The sequence below is a fragment of the Schistocerca gregaria genome, chromosome 9 (genome assembly GCF_023897955.1).
Source record: "Schistocerca gregaria isolate iqSchGreg1 chromosome 9, iqSchGreg1.2, whole genome shotgun sequence".
NCBI classification, from domain to species: domain Eukaryota; kingdom Metazoa; phylum Arthropoda; class Insecta; order Orthoptera; family Acrididae; genus Schistocerca; species Schistocerca gregaria.
Genome location: NC_064928.1, coordinates 171,752,600 through 171,771,733, shown reverse-complemented (window position 1 = coordinate 171,771,733; position 19,134 = coordinate 171,752,600). Strand labels below are relative to the sequence as shown.

The following is a 19,134-nucleotide window of genomic DNA, read 5'->3' as shown; positions in this document are numbered from 1 at the left end:
CACATGCATAAAAATTTCAAGTGTAAAAAGAATGATACGAAGAAAAAATTAGAGCAACTGAAGAAGTTAATATGGTGATTAAAATTATGTAATGGAAAGAAATAATTTTAACCTAGTTAATTGAATAAAAATAATGACCAAAATCATTTTGTTAAAAATTTGAAAATAAAATATTTTAAAGCAACCGATGAGATTTGAATGCACAACCTCCTGCATGTGAGGCTTGTGCCGTAACTGTTGCACCGGATAAACAATCTGCAAAGCATTCCTCTTTCAAAGCTGTAGACTATCATCTGAAATTCCAAAATATTTTTTCAACAGTTACTCGCAAACGAGGGCCCACCAGGGTGAATGGCCGCAGGATGTTATAGCTGCGACCTTAACATATATCACCGTATTGAACATTTCAAAAAGTTGATTCCACTGTTGGGGACCTCTCCTTGTCAGTATCATAATTATCGTGGTGTTGCCTGAGAAGTGGAAGTATTCGGGATGTTAGCAGTACACGACCAGCGAGGGAGAAACTGTGGTCTGCATACAGGCAGAGGATGTGGCGGCATTGTGTAGGTGGCGAAGGCACAGCAAGCCTGTTGACCGAGCATGATGAGTGCACGGTATCAGATGCGCAACCTAGATGCTGGGCAAACCGTCGTGGATAGGATCCCGCCATAGACCCTGGTAGCCCCCTACAGTGTCGTCTGCCCAGAGCAGAGGCAGGCAGCAAGGGGTTTCATCCGCAGTTATTGGCGGTCAAACAGCTGCACTGCCCAGGCTCCAGCTGCAGACCTCCAGAGACAGAGGCTGACTGTGTGGTCCACCGAATCTACAGTCAGACCCTTTGCCAGCAGCGAAGCTGCAGCTAACAAGGGCAGGGTGTTGAGGCTGACTACTGGAACTGTGTAGATTTGTGGACTGACATTTTCCCTCCCCAGGACCAGTGGCCGGCAGACTGCGATACCCTTGACTAAAAATGAGAAGTATTTATACTGTCTTGGCCTGTCCTCCTTTTTATAGCATTGATTTTTATCAGGTATGCCACAAATGAGTCTGTGGCTCAAATGTGAAGTATCCAGAAGGTGGAGTCTTTGCTTTTCTGCTGTGTCAGTGTTATTCACACTTCACGCCCACCTGCTCTGTGATGACACGACATAACCAGCTCGATGCAGCAGTACTTACTGCTTCGGCAAGCAGTGTAACTATGCTAAGCCATCTCACTTGGGTATGCTTCCCTGGCTTCTTGCATTAACTGGGGGAGGGTCTCAATTTTACACAGCCACACTGAGTAGGTTATTTGTGGTGCAGCATGCCTAGCTCCCTCAGAAATTAGTAGTTATCAGGTATTACAGATTGTCTGTCATAGTTACTAATTTATCGCCTTTATTATGAAGTTCAGCTAGTTCCAAAAAATTGTGGAAATGCACTTTTTAGAATTTGGTGTTCTGGAAAAAAATCGCACAAGATATTGTTTACATTGCGCTAATCAGATGCCACTAAAATGTTTTATTGTTTGTAATGGTTTCCTTCCTTAGTATGTAGTAAACCTGTCTAGAAGTAGTTTCATCACCACTGATTACTAACATAAGCTATGCCAAATGATGACAAAAAATTTTCGTTCTATGCTTTTTATCTTAAAGATAAGAATAAAACTGATGGTGAACCAAAGTGACTTCACAAAGCTTGAGGGATTCCTCTATCTGTTGCAGTTTTTCTGACATCACACAATGCACAGTTCACCTATTTACCCATACTTAATAATACACATTACACTGACTCTATTACAATAATATCTGTCTCCTTTAATTTGTTTAAATAGTGCTGGGAGTAAATTATTATGGACCGATGATTTTTTTCAGTAGTTTTGTGACAACCATGTGCAGTGGTTTTATTCATCTTTTTAGAATTCAAAAGCTCTGCATGTGTAGTGTTAGCTCCTATGGAATTTTTTAGTTGTTTCATCAGAAATGCAAGCAATTAGCCATTTTTTTGGTCCTTTGGCAACTATTAACAGTTTCTGTAAAGACAAGCCTTACACAAATTATAATGTGTTATTGAATCCTGCAAATGTTATCAGAAGTGTAAGTGGGAAAAAATAACATGGTGGAAGCTTCTGTAGATCTTCCAAAACTAAGAAACTCCTTAGGAGCTAACACTACGTATGCAGTGTTTTTGAATTGTAGAAAGATGAATAAAACCACTGTACACGAATGTCACAAAACTACTGAAAATTTCATCGGTCTATAATAATGAACTCCCAACACTATTTAAATGAATTAAAAGAGATGGATATTACTATAATAGCATCATTGTGATGTGTATTATTAAGTATGGATAGATGGGTGAATTATGCATTTTGTGACATCACGTGGTTCAAAAAACTGCAACAGCTTCCAGAGGAATACCTCGAACTCTGTGATGTCACTTGGTTCAATAGCAGTAATCATGGACTTGCCTGTCATGTTAATTGCAGTAAGAAGTGAAAAAAATGATAGTGAAAAATCTTCAGTGGATCGAGAATGACAGCCTACTAGTTGCAAAATACAGGTTTACTAAACCTCGATTCTGGTTTGGACACTTTTTAAAACTGTCTTCTTTAGAAGCTATATTGCATAGAATCACAAATTATCTGTACCTAGTGTGGGAATCGTTGACTTTGTCTAGTATAGTGTGTGTCATCCACTTAATCACCATTTAAAACACATGATTGTAGCTCTCTGTTGTAGAGCTTTCTTAAAAGTTCGGTTCTATTTCATTATAATACCACACGGTTGACAGTAGATACAGCAACATGTAGTGTGCCAATTGAAAGACACTTAAATATAAAATTGGCATCGGATCTTACAGAGCCTAAGTATGCCATGTACAGAGCTAATGACATGCGCTAAAGTGAAAAATGATCACAATAAAAAAAGTAAGTACTGTAAAAGTACCCCTTGATGTTTCCTAAACTAATTTGTACCCTTTTCCACTTTTCCTGATTTTTTAAAATTTACAGTTATTTTTGTTCCTGGAAAAACTTTTTTATTTAGGATAGGAAAGTGTCTCGAATAGAGCATTTAAATGTGTAAATCAGGCTTCTAATTTTTAAAATTCTCCAGGGAAGGGCTCCCAGACAATTTCCATGTGATTATTGACAGCCCCCCTCTCAACATTGGCAGCTGTAGAAAATATGGCCTCTGGATTTTTGCTTGTGGTTCCTCTGCAAAATCTCAACACACATTTAAAAGCTGACAGTTATATACAGTACACTTATTTTTCCACTTATACTAGTTAAGCTGAAACCACAAGGTTCATTTACTGTTTTCTTAATTCTAAGTATTATTTTTCATGTTTATTCCACTGGACTATCTTGCTTCCCTAAAGTAAGCTGATCGCACTAAGTCATTACTTACGGACTAATGCAATACATTACTAAATTCTCCCATCTTAGCAAATTCCTGAGCAAACACTTCACAGTAGACAATCTAGCTCAACTCCTACTTATGCTTGTTTACCAAATAGTTTTTTATTTACTTTAACTAATCCTTACTTATTACAATTTACCCATTCAACTGGTAGATGCACTGGAAGTTCAGGGGGTGGGGTGTTTTCTACCTCAGGTAGATTTCACAAATCAAAACCAAAATCAGTACAGCACTAGAAACTGAAATAATTGTGGTCACAATGAGATGGCATTACTTATCATGATACTGTCTTAAACATGTTCGAACATTTGTAATGCAGTTATTTGACTCTTTTTGGTAGACTGTAAGGTCATTCAGAGAATGAAGGAGGTCCAGGTGTAGAGTGCTATTTAAATAGGTCTGGTTCTGAGCTCAGGGTGTATACGCCTTGAGACAAGCGGGAAATCTGGGAAAACCCCAGGAAGTCTTTCATCCAGGAAAATGTGGAAATAACCTGGGAATTTTTTAGACTTCCGAGAATTTTTCATTATTTTAGTTTTCAGTTAAATCTTTGTAGTTTTGACTGATAAGAACAGATAACTCTAACAAAGAATTTTAATTTTGCCCACTGCTGCTGAATAATACTGCAGCAATAAAGCATAAACAAGAGAATAACACCAAAATAAAAATTTAGTTTCAAAGCAGATGTACCATATAGAACAACAAAACACAGTGCACATGCAAGCGTGTGCCAACAGCAAAATGTGTAAAAGACTATGCAATATTTTGTAATAAGAAACTGCTTTCAATGTGCCTTTCTTGTTGGCTTCGTTTCAATTTCAAAGTAAATTTCCTTTTATGCAAGATTAATTACATTAGTGTAACAATGTGCAGTGAATTTTTTTTTTGTTTTGAGGATTGGCCATTTAGAAAAGTTTTGGCCCCAGAAGACCAGCCATTTATGCCATTATTTAATATTTTACTGGCACATTTGCATTTGGTATATCTTAAAGGGTAACACACACTAAAAAAAAACAAGTTTCAAAGTTAGTTGTTCGTATTTTAGCTCTTTCACTTATTACAAATTATGCAATAATGATGGAAAATAGTATAATTGTCCTTAAAAAAAAAGCGCGAATGAGTTCTTGAGCAATTGCACACATAATTGGCTTTTCTATGGAAAAGTCAAAGTGCTGGACAGAACTTGTATTCATTCAGGTAACCTAGAAAATGTTGGGTGCAAAGCAGTGAAATTTTAATCATGCTTGTCAGAAATATTCAGCTGCTGCAATTTAAGCTGTACGCTTAGAATTCTGCCTAATCACACCATTGGGGAAAAAGCAGCAAAAAAATGTTGACGACAAATATTATATGTGAAAGTGCAGCTATTCTTGTAGCTATGCTGTATGAATATTAATTTAAACCATTAATTTTTTCTATTTGTCTGTTCGTATTACTTGACAATGATGTTGCCATTGGCTGACTACATCACGTATCCTGTGCTCTGAATATATGCTGTCTGTGCCTGGTGAAAGCACTTGGCGTGAGCCATGATTTGCTGACAGAAGCGCATTGCAATCGTGATTTCAGTGCTGGGGAAGCAACTTTACAATATCAGCTGGAATTCCTGTTTATGCTTTCATAATGCAAATATGGAGATTAAATGTTGCCGCACATCAAAGATCTTCCCAAAATGTGTTCTTCTTCTATTTTTTCACAATAAAGTGTTTTTGACCAAGAAAAGGTGCATTTTTAAATGGTAAACCCGGGGAAAATCCAAGAGCTTTTGTTTTCTTGTCCGCTTATACACCCTATGGGTTGTTAACACATCTATCACCTTCTCTGGCCAATACAACAAGGGCTGTGTCAGGTTCATTATGGTTGTTCCTGAGACGGTAGCTGGGAGACAGAACATCATCCCCACTATGCCACAGATCGTACCATTGATCAACATCCCGCTGTCTTAAAAGACAACTGTATCATTTCTCAAGGCCTTATTCATTCGTAGCATGAATACTACAAAGAATCCCTTAAATTTCATTGACCAGGTAAATTACACACCCATACAGGTTCAGCAAGATACTTAGTGATTACAATTGTAGGCAATTTAAATTGGAACAATAGCATAGATTATGTGGGGAAAGCAAACCAAAGACTGCATTTTATTCACAGAGCACTTAGAAGATGCAACAGGTCTACTAAAGAGACTGCCTACACTATGCTTGTCCCTCCTATCTAACCTTCCCCAACTTATATCCCTCTTTCCTCTCTATGGAGGGAACTAACAGATGTATTTAGTTTGAACTTCTAGGCTGAGAGGCTATGGTTGATATATAAAATTGTTTCCTAATGTTTTATCTCTGACTGCAGGAGGCAGTGTGTTACCTCAGAAGATGTCTCCTGCAGTCAGACACAAGATGTTAGGAAACAGTTTTATAGGTGAGCTGCAGTTTCTCAGCCTGTAACTCTCAACTGTAGCATACCTGTCAGTGCCTTCCACACAAAGGACAGAAGGGTATACTTATAAGGGAGAGACAGATCACTCAGACCCCAGTTTGGGGTGGACACATTTGTTGTGAGGATGAAGGGGTAGGTATAAGAAAGAGTGCGCACTCGAAGACAGTAAAGCTGGATTAAAGAGGAAAAGAAATGAAAAGTAGAATGAAGAACCCAGTTAAGAAATAGGAGAAACGAGGAAAAAAAGCCACTAAGAGGTGGGGGGGGGGGGGGGGGGGTGAGGATAAAAAATGATTAGAGTAAATAATGAAATTCTGCCATTTGGGTAAAAAGAGTCTGAGTAGGTAAAATTTCATTGTTTAATCCATCATGTTTTTATCTTCACTTCCACTGCTCCCTCTTCCTCTCACTCTTTGATTTTTCCCACATCTCCTTTTCTGCTTTCCTCATATTTCTCAAATCCGGTATTCATTCTGCTTCCGTTTCTCTTCTTCCTGATACTTCTTTACTTCTTACTCTATCCTTCTGTCATCTCTGGAATGGAGCTGACACACTGCTATTCTCTCTTTGATGCCATCCCTCCTGCCTCCTAGTATTGATCAGCCATTCTGTCTTTTTGTAATTTTACAGTCTTCTCAAGTGAACTTTCCCACAATGAATGTACTAACTAATATTTTTGCTCATATGAAATGTATTTGGTAAGTGTGTATTTATTTGGGAGATATTACAGTGACCTTTCAGTGACAGCTCCGTGTGACTCCATGATGCACTAACACTTTCAGCATACGACGAGCCGTACCTGGTGGCGGTCCTGCCAGAAGGCTTGGAGGTGCGTACTCTGGAGCCGGGCGCCCCACTGTTGGTGCAGAGCATTGCACTGCCACCCCCGCAGCGGCCGAGACTGGTGGCGCCCTGCCGGCGGGGGCTGCTCTACCTCGCCTCTCCCGCCTTCGTCTGGTGCCTCCAGGCCGCAGAGCTGTCTCGCCAGATCTCCACCTTGCTGGAGCAGCGCCAGTTCCAGCTCGCTCTGCGGCTTACGGTTAGTAGCATGGAGTAATATGAGATAGGGATACTCAGACTGACAGCTGGGCTGATCTCTATCACTCAGTTTAGAATGCTAACATATCCCTAAAGCAAGTCCCACTGTCATTTCAAAAAGTCATATCTTGGAAATGATTGGAGATGGGGCATTGTGGTTTGTTGTAAAACATTTAGCAGCTGTCAGAGGTTTTTTTTTAAATCCCAGAATTTCAGTGTGTGCCCCACTTGTCACTTGTAGAACATTGTGATGTTATTTGGGTTCTCCCTGTGTTTGGATCAGCACTGGAGCATTTACAGTTGTCATTACTTCATTGATTTTTACATGAAGGATAGCAGTGTCTTGAGTGGTGTTGTGTACACACAATCCCCAACATAACCCAGACAAAAAGAAGTCTAATGGTTCCAGAATGAGATTTTCACTCTTCAGTGGGGTGCACACTGATGTGAAACTTCCTGGCACATTAAAACTTGTACTTGGGTTGCTCAGTTGATAGAGAGGACTTGCCCACGACAGGTGAAAGTCCCGAGTCTTGGTCTGGCACCCAGTTGTAATCTGCTGTGTTACATTGGGAGAGCATGGGGCCTGTGTGGGGGAACCATCACGATCCAGCCACCTCTCAGGAAATGTGTCATTCAGCACAAGCAGCACATTTAAATTCCAATGTTGGGGGTCAGCATCATGCTGGAAGATGACGGGCAGCTGCAGTTCTTTGATCTGTGGAAGCAGAAACTAGGTAAACATTTCCCATTATGCAGAATGAGATTTTCACTCTGCAGAAGAGTGTGCGCTGATATGGAACTTCCTGGCAGATTAAAACTCTGTGCTGGACCGAGACTCGAACTCGGGATCTTTGCCTTTCACGGGCAAGTGCTCTACCAACTGAGCTACCCAAGCATGACTCACGCCCCATCTTCACAGGTTCGCAGGAGAGCTTCTGTAAAGTTTGGAAGGTAGGAGACGAGGTACTGGCAGAAGTAAAGCTGTGAGGACGGGGTGTGAGTCGTGCTTGGGTAGCTCAGTTGGTAGAGCACTTGCCTGCAAAAGGCAAAGGTCCCGAGTTCGAGTCTCGGTCCAGCACACAGTTTTAATCTGCCAGAAAGTTTCATATCAGTGCACACTCCGCTGCAGAGTGAAAATCTCATTCTAGAAACATCCCCCAGGTTGTGGCTAAGCCATGTCTCCGCAATAGCCTTTCTTTCAGGAGTACTAGTTCTGCATGGTTTGCAGGAGAACTTCTGTTAAGTTTGGAAGGTAGGAGACGAGGTACTGGCAGAAGTAAAGCTGTGAGGACGGGGCGTGAGTCGTGCTTGGGTAGCTCAGTTGGTAGAGCACTTGCCCGCGAAAGGCAAAGGTCCTGAGTTCGAGTCTCGGTCCGGCACACAGTTTTAATCTTCCAGGAAGTTTTATATCAGCGCACACTCCGCTGCAGAGTGAAAATCTCATTCAAGGGCAGCTCGTTTTGTATTATCACATAATAGGGGGGAGAGTGTGGCAGATATGATACGCGAGTTGGGATGGGATGGAAGTCATTAAAGCAAAGACTTTTTTGTCGCGGCAAGATCTATTTACGAAATTTCAATCACCAACTTTCTCTTCCGAATGCGAAAATATTTTGTTGAGCCCAACCTACATAGGTAGGAATGATAATCAAAATAAAATAAGAGAAATCAGAGCTCGAACAAAAAGTTTTAGGTGTTCATTTTTCCTGCGTGCTGTTTGGGAGTGGAATGGTAGAGAGATAGTATGATTGTGGTTCGATGAACCCTCTGCCAAGCACTTAAATGTGAATTGCAGAGTAATCATGTAGATGTAGATGTACTGTTATCAAAGATTGAGATTGTGCATACCAGATAACATATTTTGCCTTCTCCTGGCCTGCCAGAATTTCAGTGCACTTCGAGTTGATTCTGCAACAAAAGGACAAAGTAGAAAACTTTGAGAACTGCTGAATGTTTTATAACAAACCATGATTCTCTGTACCTAATACCTTCGAAATTATGATTTTTTGAAATAAGAGTGGGACTTCACGATGACCTATTCTTTTGGCCATACTATCTGACACTGTTGTTTTTTTTGACATCAACTTTGTTTAGATTCCGCTCTCTGTCTGAGCCACCTGCTTGGCATCCTCTTCGCATTCCAGCACAACTGCCGCCTCCTTGACTGCTAACAGTCGAGGTTTGCTTGCCCTTTGCTACTGTTTCCACTATAATTTTCAGTAATGACTGAAGCTTTAATAAGTGTCCAAACTATTCATTTCATTAAGTTCTTTGTTGTTAGACCTTTTTTTTTCTTTTGACTCATTACAGTGCCTCTTCATTCTTTACTTGATCAATTCACCTGGTCATCAACACACTTGCAACAACGTATTTCAGTGGCTTCTAGTAAATTTCATTTCTCTCTTCTCTCTTGTCCGTACATCAGAATCATACAGAGCTATACTCGAAGCACATCTGTTACTGACCTTTTTTGTGGTCTCATGGTTTATATTTTTGGTTGTTAGCAACTGTTTCTTTTCATTTCAGTAAAGCTCTTTTGTGCTGTGCAATCATTGCTACTCCTACCTTTCTTGCATCTCCCTCCTTTCTCGGTCCTATTTTTGAGACAGCAAAATTCTTATTTTAGTTGAACATATGAGAGGGAGTCAAATATAATGGGACTTTTGTTCCTGAACATTAACAGTTGGTAGGATGAGACTGACACTTCTACTATTGTCGGATGGGGCCTTTAGGAGTGGGGAAAGCCAGCCACTACATACTTAAAATAGTTTTTTTTCAGTAATGCTCATGATGTTGGAGCAACAGGTGCACCCTTCCACTGCTCAGTGTATAATTATAAAATTTCTTGCTCCTGAAGGAGTTCAAGCAACAGAAATTATCCAGAGATTGACTGCACAGTTCGGTGATTGAACATTATTGAGGACACATGTCTTTGCCTGAAGTAAAAAGTTCAAAGAAGAGAGAGAACATGTGAAAAATCGGCTGCTTAATTGCCGTTCCCAGACCATCATTGCAGATGAAAACATTTGTGCAGTTTATGACATTCTTGAAGGCAATTGATGGGCGAGAGTATCAAAAATTGCAGAACAAGTAAGAATAAGTTACAGGTGCAACAAGTGATCATCACAAATGACCTACAGTTCCCTCAAGTGTGTTCCAGATGGCTCCCCAGCCTTTTGACCAAAAATCAGAAGTTTGAGACATTTGTAGGTGTGTCGGAGGCTTAAAGTAAGGTTTACTAAAGAAGGTGATGTGTTTTTGAGTGGGATCGTCACCTGTGACAAAATGTGGGTCTACCACTACACCATGCATCCAAACAACCTAGTAAGGAGTGGCAGAGGACAGGGGAGGGAAACTCGGTGAAAGCCAAGACTCGACTGTCAGCTGGTGAGGTTCTTTGAATTGTTCTTTTTTTATTTATTTTTTAATCGATGAGGCATTTTATTTATTGATTTTTTGCACGAGCAATGCACAGTTGACACTGTGTTGTACTGTGAGCTATCAGTGAAGCTGAGGGATGTGTATTGCTGCAAAAAACGAGATCAACTAATTGAACAGGTCGTCCTCCTCCACGACAGTGCCAGACCGCATAATGCAGCTCAAGCAGTCTCCAAACTACAGGGAAATGCGCTGACATAATTTGATCATCCTCCTTTCATGCTGGACCTATTACTCTGTGATTTCCATTTGTTTGGACCGTTAAAGAGACTGTAGGAGGACACGGATTTGAAGATGACAAGGGCACAGAGGAATTCGTGTGATATTGGCTGCTGGCGCAACTAGCTTCATTCTATGATGATTTTGATGTTGTGATAAAAGGCCTTCCTTCTCGTAGGGTGAAATGTGTTTCTAAAGTGGGAAACTATGTTGAAAAATAAATTGTAACTGCCTTTTGGTCTTCAATAAACGATTTAGAAAAAAAAAAAATCCCATTTATATTTTATTCATTCTCGTATATGCATCGAGCTTGTTCATTTTGTGTACACACACATTACAGCTATCATCTAGCATTCGTGTCATTTCCCCACCCAATTGTCCCTATTTACTTTCGGCGACTACTGCTACGTCACCAGCTAACAGTGTTGTTCAGATTTACTGTCTGTTGCAAATAACTCCCACATGTAGATAGCCCTTTACTTCCCTCATTGCCTCTTTAGTATGTGGTATGGGAAAAATGATTGTATGTGTCTGTAAGAGCTCCAATTTCTCTTGCCTTTGCAGTCCTTGTGCTAGGTGTATGTTGGTGGCAGTAGGATTTTTCTGGAGTCTGCCACAAATGCCATTTCTCTCAACTTGATCTGTAGGGCTCTTCGGTTATTGAGTACAAAGACCATTGCCGTAATATAATGTCTTGATCAAACATAGTGGTAACAGATCTAGCAGCACACCTCTGAACAGCTTCTATGTCCTCCTGTAATCCAGCCTGTCGGGGATGCCAAATACTCGATCAGTACCCAAGAATGGATTGCAAGAGTACTCTCTTCACTGTCTCCTTTACAGATGAACTATAATTTTCTGGACTTTTCCCAATAATACAAAGTTGACCATTCACCTTCCCTCCAACCGACCTTATGTGCTCATCCCATTTTTGTAGCTTTTCAATTTTACACCTACATAGTCCACATGACTATGTCAAGCAGCACACTGCTATTATACATGCAAACAATATGGTATTGTTTTTCCTCCTCATCTTCATTAACTTAAATTTTCCACATCTAGAGCAAACTGCCATTTGTCACACACTTAGAAATTCTAATGATGGAAAATCCTTGACACAATGTAACTATATTATGGAAATGATAGTCACTACTCACCATATAGCGGAAATGCCGAGTCACAGATAAGCACAACAAAGAGACTGTTGGAAAGCGAGCTTCCAGCCAACAAGGCCTTTGTCGAAAATAGACCAAGTGCGCACACGCGCTCACACACACACACACACACACACACACACACACACACACACACACAGAGAGAGAGAGAGAGAGAGAGAGAGAGAGAGAGAGAGAGAGAGAGAGTCTCTGGCTGCTGAAGCCAGGCTGTGAGCAGCAGTGCTCTATCGGAGAGTAAGGTGGGAGTAAGGAGGAGACCAGGGTGAGGAGTGGGAAGGATAGCATGCTAGGGGTGGGGGACAGTAAATGCTTCTTGTGGGAGTGTGCAAGGATGAGATGGAGATAGCATTTGCAGCTAGGTGCAGTTGGGTGTCCAGATAACAGGTGGGGGAGGGCAGGGGGGGGGGGGGGGTTAGTGGAAAAGGAGAGAAGTAAAAAGACTGGGTGCATTGATGGAATTGAGGACTATGTAGTGCTAGAATGGAAACAGGGAAGGGGCTAGGAGTGTAAGGAGAATGGCTAACAAAGATTGAGGCCAGGAGGGTTAAGGGTACATAGGATATATTGCAGGGAGTGTTCCCACCTTCCCAGTTCAGAAAAACAAGTGTTGGTGGGAAGGATTCAAATGGCACAGTGTGTGAAGCAGCCATTAAAAAGAAGAATGTTATGCCGGGTGCCGTGCTCAGCGACAGTGTGGTCCAGTTGTTTATTGGCGACAGTTTGTCAGTGGCCATTCACACTTTCAGACAGCTTGTTGGTTGTCACGCCCACGTAGAATGCAGCACAGTGGCAGTAGCTTAGATTGTAGATCACATGACTGGTTTCACATGTTGCGCTGCCTTGGATGGGCTAGGTGATGTCTGTGGCCGAACTGGAGTAGGTGGTGGTGGTGGTGGTGGTGGTGGTGGTGGTGGTGGGGATAGGAGGACGTATGGGCCATCTAGACATATCCTTCCTAAACATCCAGAATCCCAAACCCTCACCAGGTTCACATTCATTGATAACATCTTTGTTATCTGGATCAAGAACATCCTATCCACATTTCTGCAGAACCTCAACTCATCCTCTCCTATTCGCGTCATCTGGTCCTACTCAGCCCAAGAAGCCACCATACTCAATGATGACCTCCACCGACAAACTGTGGCAAAGAAACAGCTGGACCACCCTGTTGCTGATCACACCGCCCAAAACGATGTTCTTCCTTTCAGTGACTACTTCATAGCCTGTGCCATCTGGATTCTTCTCACCGATACCAACTTTTCTGAATTGCGCAGGTAGGAACTCTCACTGCAATATATCCTACACCTGCTACCCTCCTGGTCTCAATCTTCATTAGTCCTTGTCCTTACCCATCTAGTGCCTTCCCTGTTCCTATTCCAGCACTACACATCCCTCTATTCCACCTACACACCCAGTCTTTTTACTTCTCTCCTTTTCCACCTCACCCACCTTTCCCCACCCTCTATCTAACCTCCTGATTGCACCTAGCTGCACACTCTCTCTCCACCTCGTTCCTGCACCCTCCCAAGCAGCACTCACTGTCCTGCACCCCTAACCCGCTATCCCTCCCCCTCATTGCCCCAGCGTCCTCCTTACCCCCACCACTCTGTTCTCTCTCCCATCATGCACAGCTGCTCTCAGTCTGGCTTCAGCTGCCAGAGATTGTGCTCATGTGTGTGAGTTGCTTTTGCATGCATGTGTATTGTGCACGTGTTTTTTGGCCATTTTCGACAAAGGTCTTGTTGGCCTAAAGCTCACTTTTTGACAGTCTTTTTTTGTGCCTATGTATGACTCAGCATCTCCGCTATATGGTGAGTAGCAACTATAATTTTCATAATATTGTCATTTACAAATTTTGTCAAAGATGCTCTGTATCCTTCTGTAATCAGTCAATGTTGACACTTTCCCTTACACTGCAGTATCATCAGCAAACAGCTGCTCATCCTGTCAGATTGTCTATGCATACAGCCAAGAAGTAGTATCCTGTCCAAACAAATTTTGGGCTTGCAGCCGGCCATTGTGAAATATATCCCACAATATCTCAACTGGCAAGTACCCAATTGAAATATCATGGGATATATTAAACAGTGACTGACTAGAAGCCCGAAATTGTTTGGTCAGGACTTCTCTTGTAGGCTTTATAAGTAAACAATGTGATGGACAACACATCCCGTGATATTTCAACTACCAAGTGCCCAGTTGAAATATTGTGGTATGTATTAAACAAATTGTTTAAACATTCAGTTCACTAGGAAATTTTTAAAATTCACAAGAACAGTCATATCATACTTCCCTGAGACACTCCTGGCAGTACCTTTTCTCCCATGAACACGCATCATCCAGTAGAACATACTGGATACTATTACTTAAAACGCCTTCAAACCACTCATATATGTGAGAATCTTTTTAAGGTGCTTATACCTTTCTTAACAGCTTGCAGTGTGGCACTGTGTCACACACTTTCTGGAAATGAAGGAAAATGGGATGTTCCTATTCCCCTCACCCATGGTTTCCAGGATATTATGCAAGTAGTTGACACCACACTGCCTAAGAATGAAAGGCATTTCATTTCATTGCACATTATTATGTACTTTCTCCAAATCTGCAAATGCTATGAGTGTTTACTTGGTTTTCCTAAAGGTGCCCCCTATTAACACCTGGAATGCCAAAATGTTATCTTGGATTTCCCTGCTTCCCCTGGAACCAAATTGGTTCTCCCCTATTCCACTTTCAATTTTCCCTTCCATTCTTTGATACAGTAGCAGTCTACTCTTATGAGAATTTTTGTTCACTTAGAACTAGACTTGTGTGGTAATTTTCATATCCATGTATCCATGCTTTCATCAAAAGTTTAGCAGTTGTATTTCTTTTCAAGATCTGGTAGAACTTCACCACTTTCAGTAGTTTCAATTTTTTAGGCCAGAAAAATGACAAATCATGGTGATTTTTATATTCATTAGGATATAACTCATAGCTGGTGGGAAGGAAAAGTGATTGCAGAATGAACTAGTCAAAGTGAAAAAGCTCCATAGGTATGAAATAGAAATAGTTAGGAGTTGGGTAGAGAAAAAGCTTTGACTGAAGACAGAATATAATGGGACAGGATACAATGCGAAGAAGTATGCTGTTGTGAAGCCGCAAAATAATATTGTGAGGTAGTAAACAAGTCTTGTAATAGTGAATGGATTAACTGCAGTTTAGTTTCGTATGTTAAGAAGTATGATGCTGTTGGTTAGAATTATTGCTTCAGTTGTTTCTTGTTACTTATGTAAGCTATAAACATGATGTGAAGTGTGCTACCAAGGTGATGTGTGGATTCCATGAAGGGCTGTTTTCGTGTAATTAATAAGTCTGCTCGACTTTTTTTGTTGACAGAACATATCAGATGAGTCAGAGGATGAGAAATCGAAGAACATCTATCACATACAGACACTGTATGCATTTGACCTTTTCAAGAATAAGCAGTTCCATGAGTCTATGAAGGAGTTTCTCAAACTGGGAACAGGTAAAGTCACCCAATAAAATACAACAACATTTTCTTTTTTAGTTCAAATTTGCCATTCTTGTCATTGTAACAAATCTTACATTAATTGTAGTAAGTCACTGACTTTCACAACTCCTCTTCCCCTAAAACGTTAACCCCTTCTTTATGCTTATTCCACAAAATTTTTTTTCTGGACTTGGTATGTTTTGATGAATAACATATAACACCCCAGTCAAATATTTTATTTCTCATATGTATTATTTCTCATCCCTTTTTCTCAAGGCATACTGGTCGTACAGGAATGAACAAGGTATTGTTAGAACGGTTTTTTTAACTGGCTTTTGACAACGCATATTGATTTTGCACTAATACTTACTGTTTGTGAATAATTTTTACATAAAGGAAAATTTTTAAGTATCATAGGCAGGACAATGTCATGGATGCCCAGTTCCATACCTATATTTTACGAAGCTAATGTACTAATCATGAATAAGAGACTCTCTTTTCAAATTATCTTATTACAAATACCATTTTATTTGTTTTAAAACACTTATTAACTTCATAATTTGTACACAGCATTGTCATAGACAATTACTGTGATCCCTGCGATAGTCTGTTATCTCTGACCATAGTTCAAATTGACTTTTCGAAACTATTATACTTTTTGAAATGACAAACATATTTGTCATTGTTGCCTTTACTTGTGGTTTATGTATTGCTAGTATGGCCTAACATCCTTACTGTAATGTTTGTCAAGTTAAAAGTTAGAGTCTGTGTGGCCCTACTGACAATTCCTGATATCTGCTCACCGTACAACCAAACGCTTTGAATGCAGAACCACATTTTTGAACACATGGAAATGTACCATGAATTCATTATTTCGCATTTGTCATTTCATTTTCAAAGATTTTTTCTCTTCTTTCCCATGATTACCTTTATCCCAACTATTACACTTATTCCATACTGTCATTAATAAAACTATGAAAGTCTGAAGGTTTCGCAGGAATTCCCTGGTGGCTGTAACTGAGTCAGTTCTCAATGTTACAACAGTCTACTTTGCATAGGGCACTGGCTATGCTCACTATCATCAATAAAAGGAGAAGAATGAAAATTTAATTACTCATAAAAGAAATATTAAGGAGGGTGAGGAAGCTAATGTAGAACTATATGCTTTTTTCCTCAGGAAATAATAGAACTGTGTGTTTTAACACCTAACCTATTGCCTGAATAAAGCCAAGAAACACTTCAGCCAATCCATCTTCCAAGGAATGTTATGTTTAGATGGTATTCATCTGCTGATTAGAATGTACAGAACATACGAGGTGTGATCAAAAAGTAACGTGATATTTTTAATTTCATAGGCTTTATCATTTCCAAGTAGTCGGGGAACTTTTGCTTTTGAAAAAGATTAATCAAAGAATTTGATTCATCTTGATTAATGGAATAAACTTCAGAACCACATTAGAAATGTTGAATGTGGCTTTTTGGCGAATCTACTCTGAGTAAGACGAGATAGACTAGTATAAACATTTCAGTGAAGGCCGAGAAGACATTGAAGACAACGACCGCCCTGGACACCCTAGCAAATCAATTACCAATAACAATGATGAAGAATTAAAGAAAATGGTTCTAGAAAATCGCCAAATGAACATAAGAGAGGTTGCTGATGATGTCAGCATATCCTTTGCTCATGCCAAGCAATTCTTTCGGGTGTTTTGGGCACAAAATGTGTAGCAGTAGCAGCAAAATTTGTTCTGAAATTGTTGAATTTCGTCAAAAAACAATGTCGTATTTACGTCACTCAGGAACTGTTAAATGTGAGATTGGTCCAAAACTTCTAAAGAAGGTTATAATAAGTGGCAAAACATGGGTAAATGGGTATGACATTGAAACCAAGGTTCTAGTTGTCCCAACGGAAACTGCCTGAAGAGCCAAGGAAAAAAGAATCGACAAGTTAAGTCACATGTGAAGGTCCTTCTCACTGTTTTCTTGATTGCAGTGGGATAGTGTGTCATGAGTTGCAGCCTTGTGGTTGTATGGCCGATAAGGAATACTACCTGGAAGTTATGCGCCGTTTACATGAAGCAATCCAAAGAAAATGGCCAGAATTGTGGGAAAACCACTCATGGATATTGCATCACAGTTCTGCTCCCACTCACACCTCAATCCTAGTTTGTGATTTTTTGCCAAAAAACAACTGTGATGTTGCCTTAGCCACTGTCTTTACCGGACGTGGATCCCTGCGACATCTTTCTATCCCCGAGGCTGAATATAACCACGAAAGCCTGTCATGTTCTGACCATTGATGAGATAAAAACAGATTTGCTGAAGGAGCTGAACACCATAATGAAAAGTGTGTTCCATAAATACTTCTGACAAAGGAAAAAACCACTGGGACAAGTGTATTATATCTTAAAATTTTGTATTTGTGGGGATCCACATCCTCCAGATGCTTAATAAACGTAAACATGGTATGCTGTAATCTGATATTTATTCAATCATGTGACTAGCTAATTTCAACAAAATGTCATTGTCAAGTACAAGTAAAAATATGATCCTAAAAGGTTTCACTGTAGTGTGGATCCTTTTGTAAAATGACAGAATATGGCTACTTTTTACTCATACTTGACAATAAAGCCTATTCAAAATTAGCTAATCACACAATTAAATAAACATCTCATTGCAGCCCAGTACGGACCAGGTTTATGTTTATCATGTATTATATCTTAACGGGACAAAGTTCAAGTTGATAGATAAATAAAGATACTTAAATAAAATCATAAATTCCAGTTATTTTTTGATCACATTTCACATCCATTCCTGTAACAAAAGGGACCTCATCCAGTGATGCTGGAAGTGTATTCTTAAGAAAGAGTAGATAACGGATCCCTGTAAAGTGATGTGGGAATATAAGAGACCTAGTAAATTCTCTCTCATGCCACACCACATGTTTACAGAAAAGCATTCTTGAAAATGTCTCCACTAAACCATACGGATTTTTATCAGACCACAGATGTGAGTTGTGAGTGTTTTTTATACCGCCATGAATTAAAGTGTGTTTGTCAGAAACGGTACTGGCAGGATTACTTGTTGATTTGCAACTAGCCAACAATAAAATTCCAATCCAATGCTGAATCCAGTATAAATGATAAGACTAAAGACTATGTATATGTAATGTCCACCATATTCTTGTACATGGAACACCAACATGTGTTAAAATTCTACAAATGCTTGTTGAAGGACTGTGTTCTACCATCTAAATAATATCGACTATTTCAGCCACACTCTCTTCAGTTGCACGTTCACATTAGCTGTGACAGCTGGGCAGTACACCAGTCTTACACTGTTAAGCAAAAACATAAGTAGGGGTTAGGAAATCATATACTGTATTCTCTATAAGCAGCAGCATGTGTGGCATTCTTCAGTGATACGATATATGATAGAGTTGGCCAACAAACCACAATCACAGCTGAAATATTCAGTTGGGTGAATTCAGATTCAACTTCATGACTTGAACTTCAAAACAAAAATGACAATAAATAAACCCACAATGTGTAAAAAATATAATGTAATTGGAAAGATTAAAAAAAAACTCCTCACAAGCAGCAGGAGACCACACATAAAGGTATCATTATTGAAATTAGCTAGCTTTTGCAGCCAGTGGCTCCTTCTTCTATTAGAAACATCGAAGAGGAAAGAAGTTGAGTGAAGGACAAGGACTAGTAAGATTTAGAAAATGAAGGGAGTATGAAAAAGGACCATGGGTCAGGGAAGACATCAGATGGGAGGCAAAGGAAAGACTGATTGTTGGGGACTGCACTGAATGAGGTTTGAAAACCTGAGAGCTTAGAGGTGGAAGATAACATAACATGAAAGACAAAAGTTACTGACAAAACGTCATGCATCAGTTAATAAGAGAGGAAAGCTGAGTGCGTTGCAT

At 40.0% G+C, this 19,134-nt stretch overlaps 1 protein-coding gene across 2 annotated transcripts in view; it reads left to right on the top strand.

The window, feature by feature from the left end:
* The window catches only part of LOC126291697 (vam6/Vps39-like protein), a 100,789-nt gene that overhangs the window by 31,893 nt on the left and 49,762 nt on the right, over nucleotides 1-19,134 (top strand). For both annotated transcript variants that reach the window (XM_049985325.1, XM_049985326.1), the window contains exons 6-7: nucleotides 6,620-6,876; nucleotides 15,086-15,215. In XM_049985325.1, coding sequence (XP_049841282.1) covers nucleotides 6,620-6,876; nucleotides 15,086-15,215 — 387 coding nt within the window. The remainder of the gene's footprint in view (nucleotides 1-6,619; nucleotides 6,877-15,085; nucleotides 15,216-19,134) is intronic.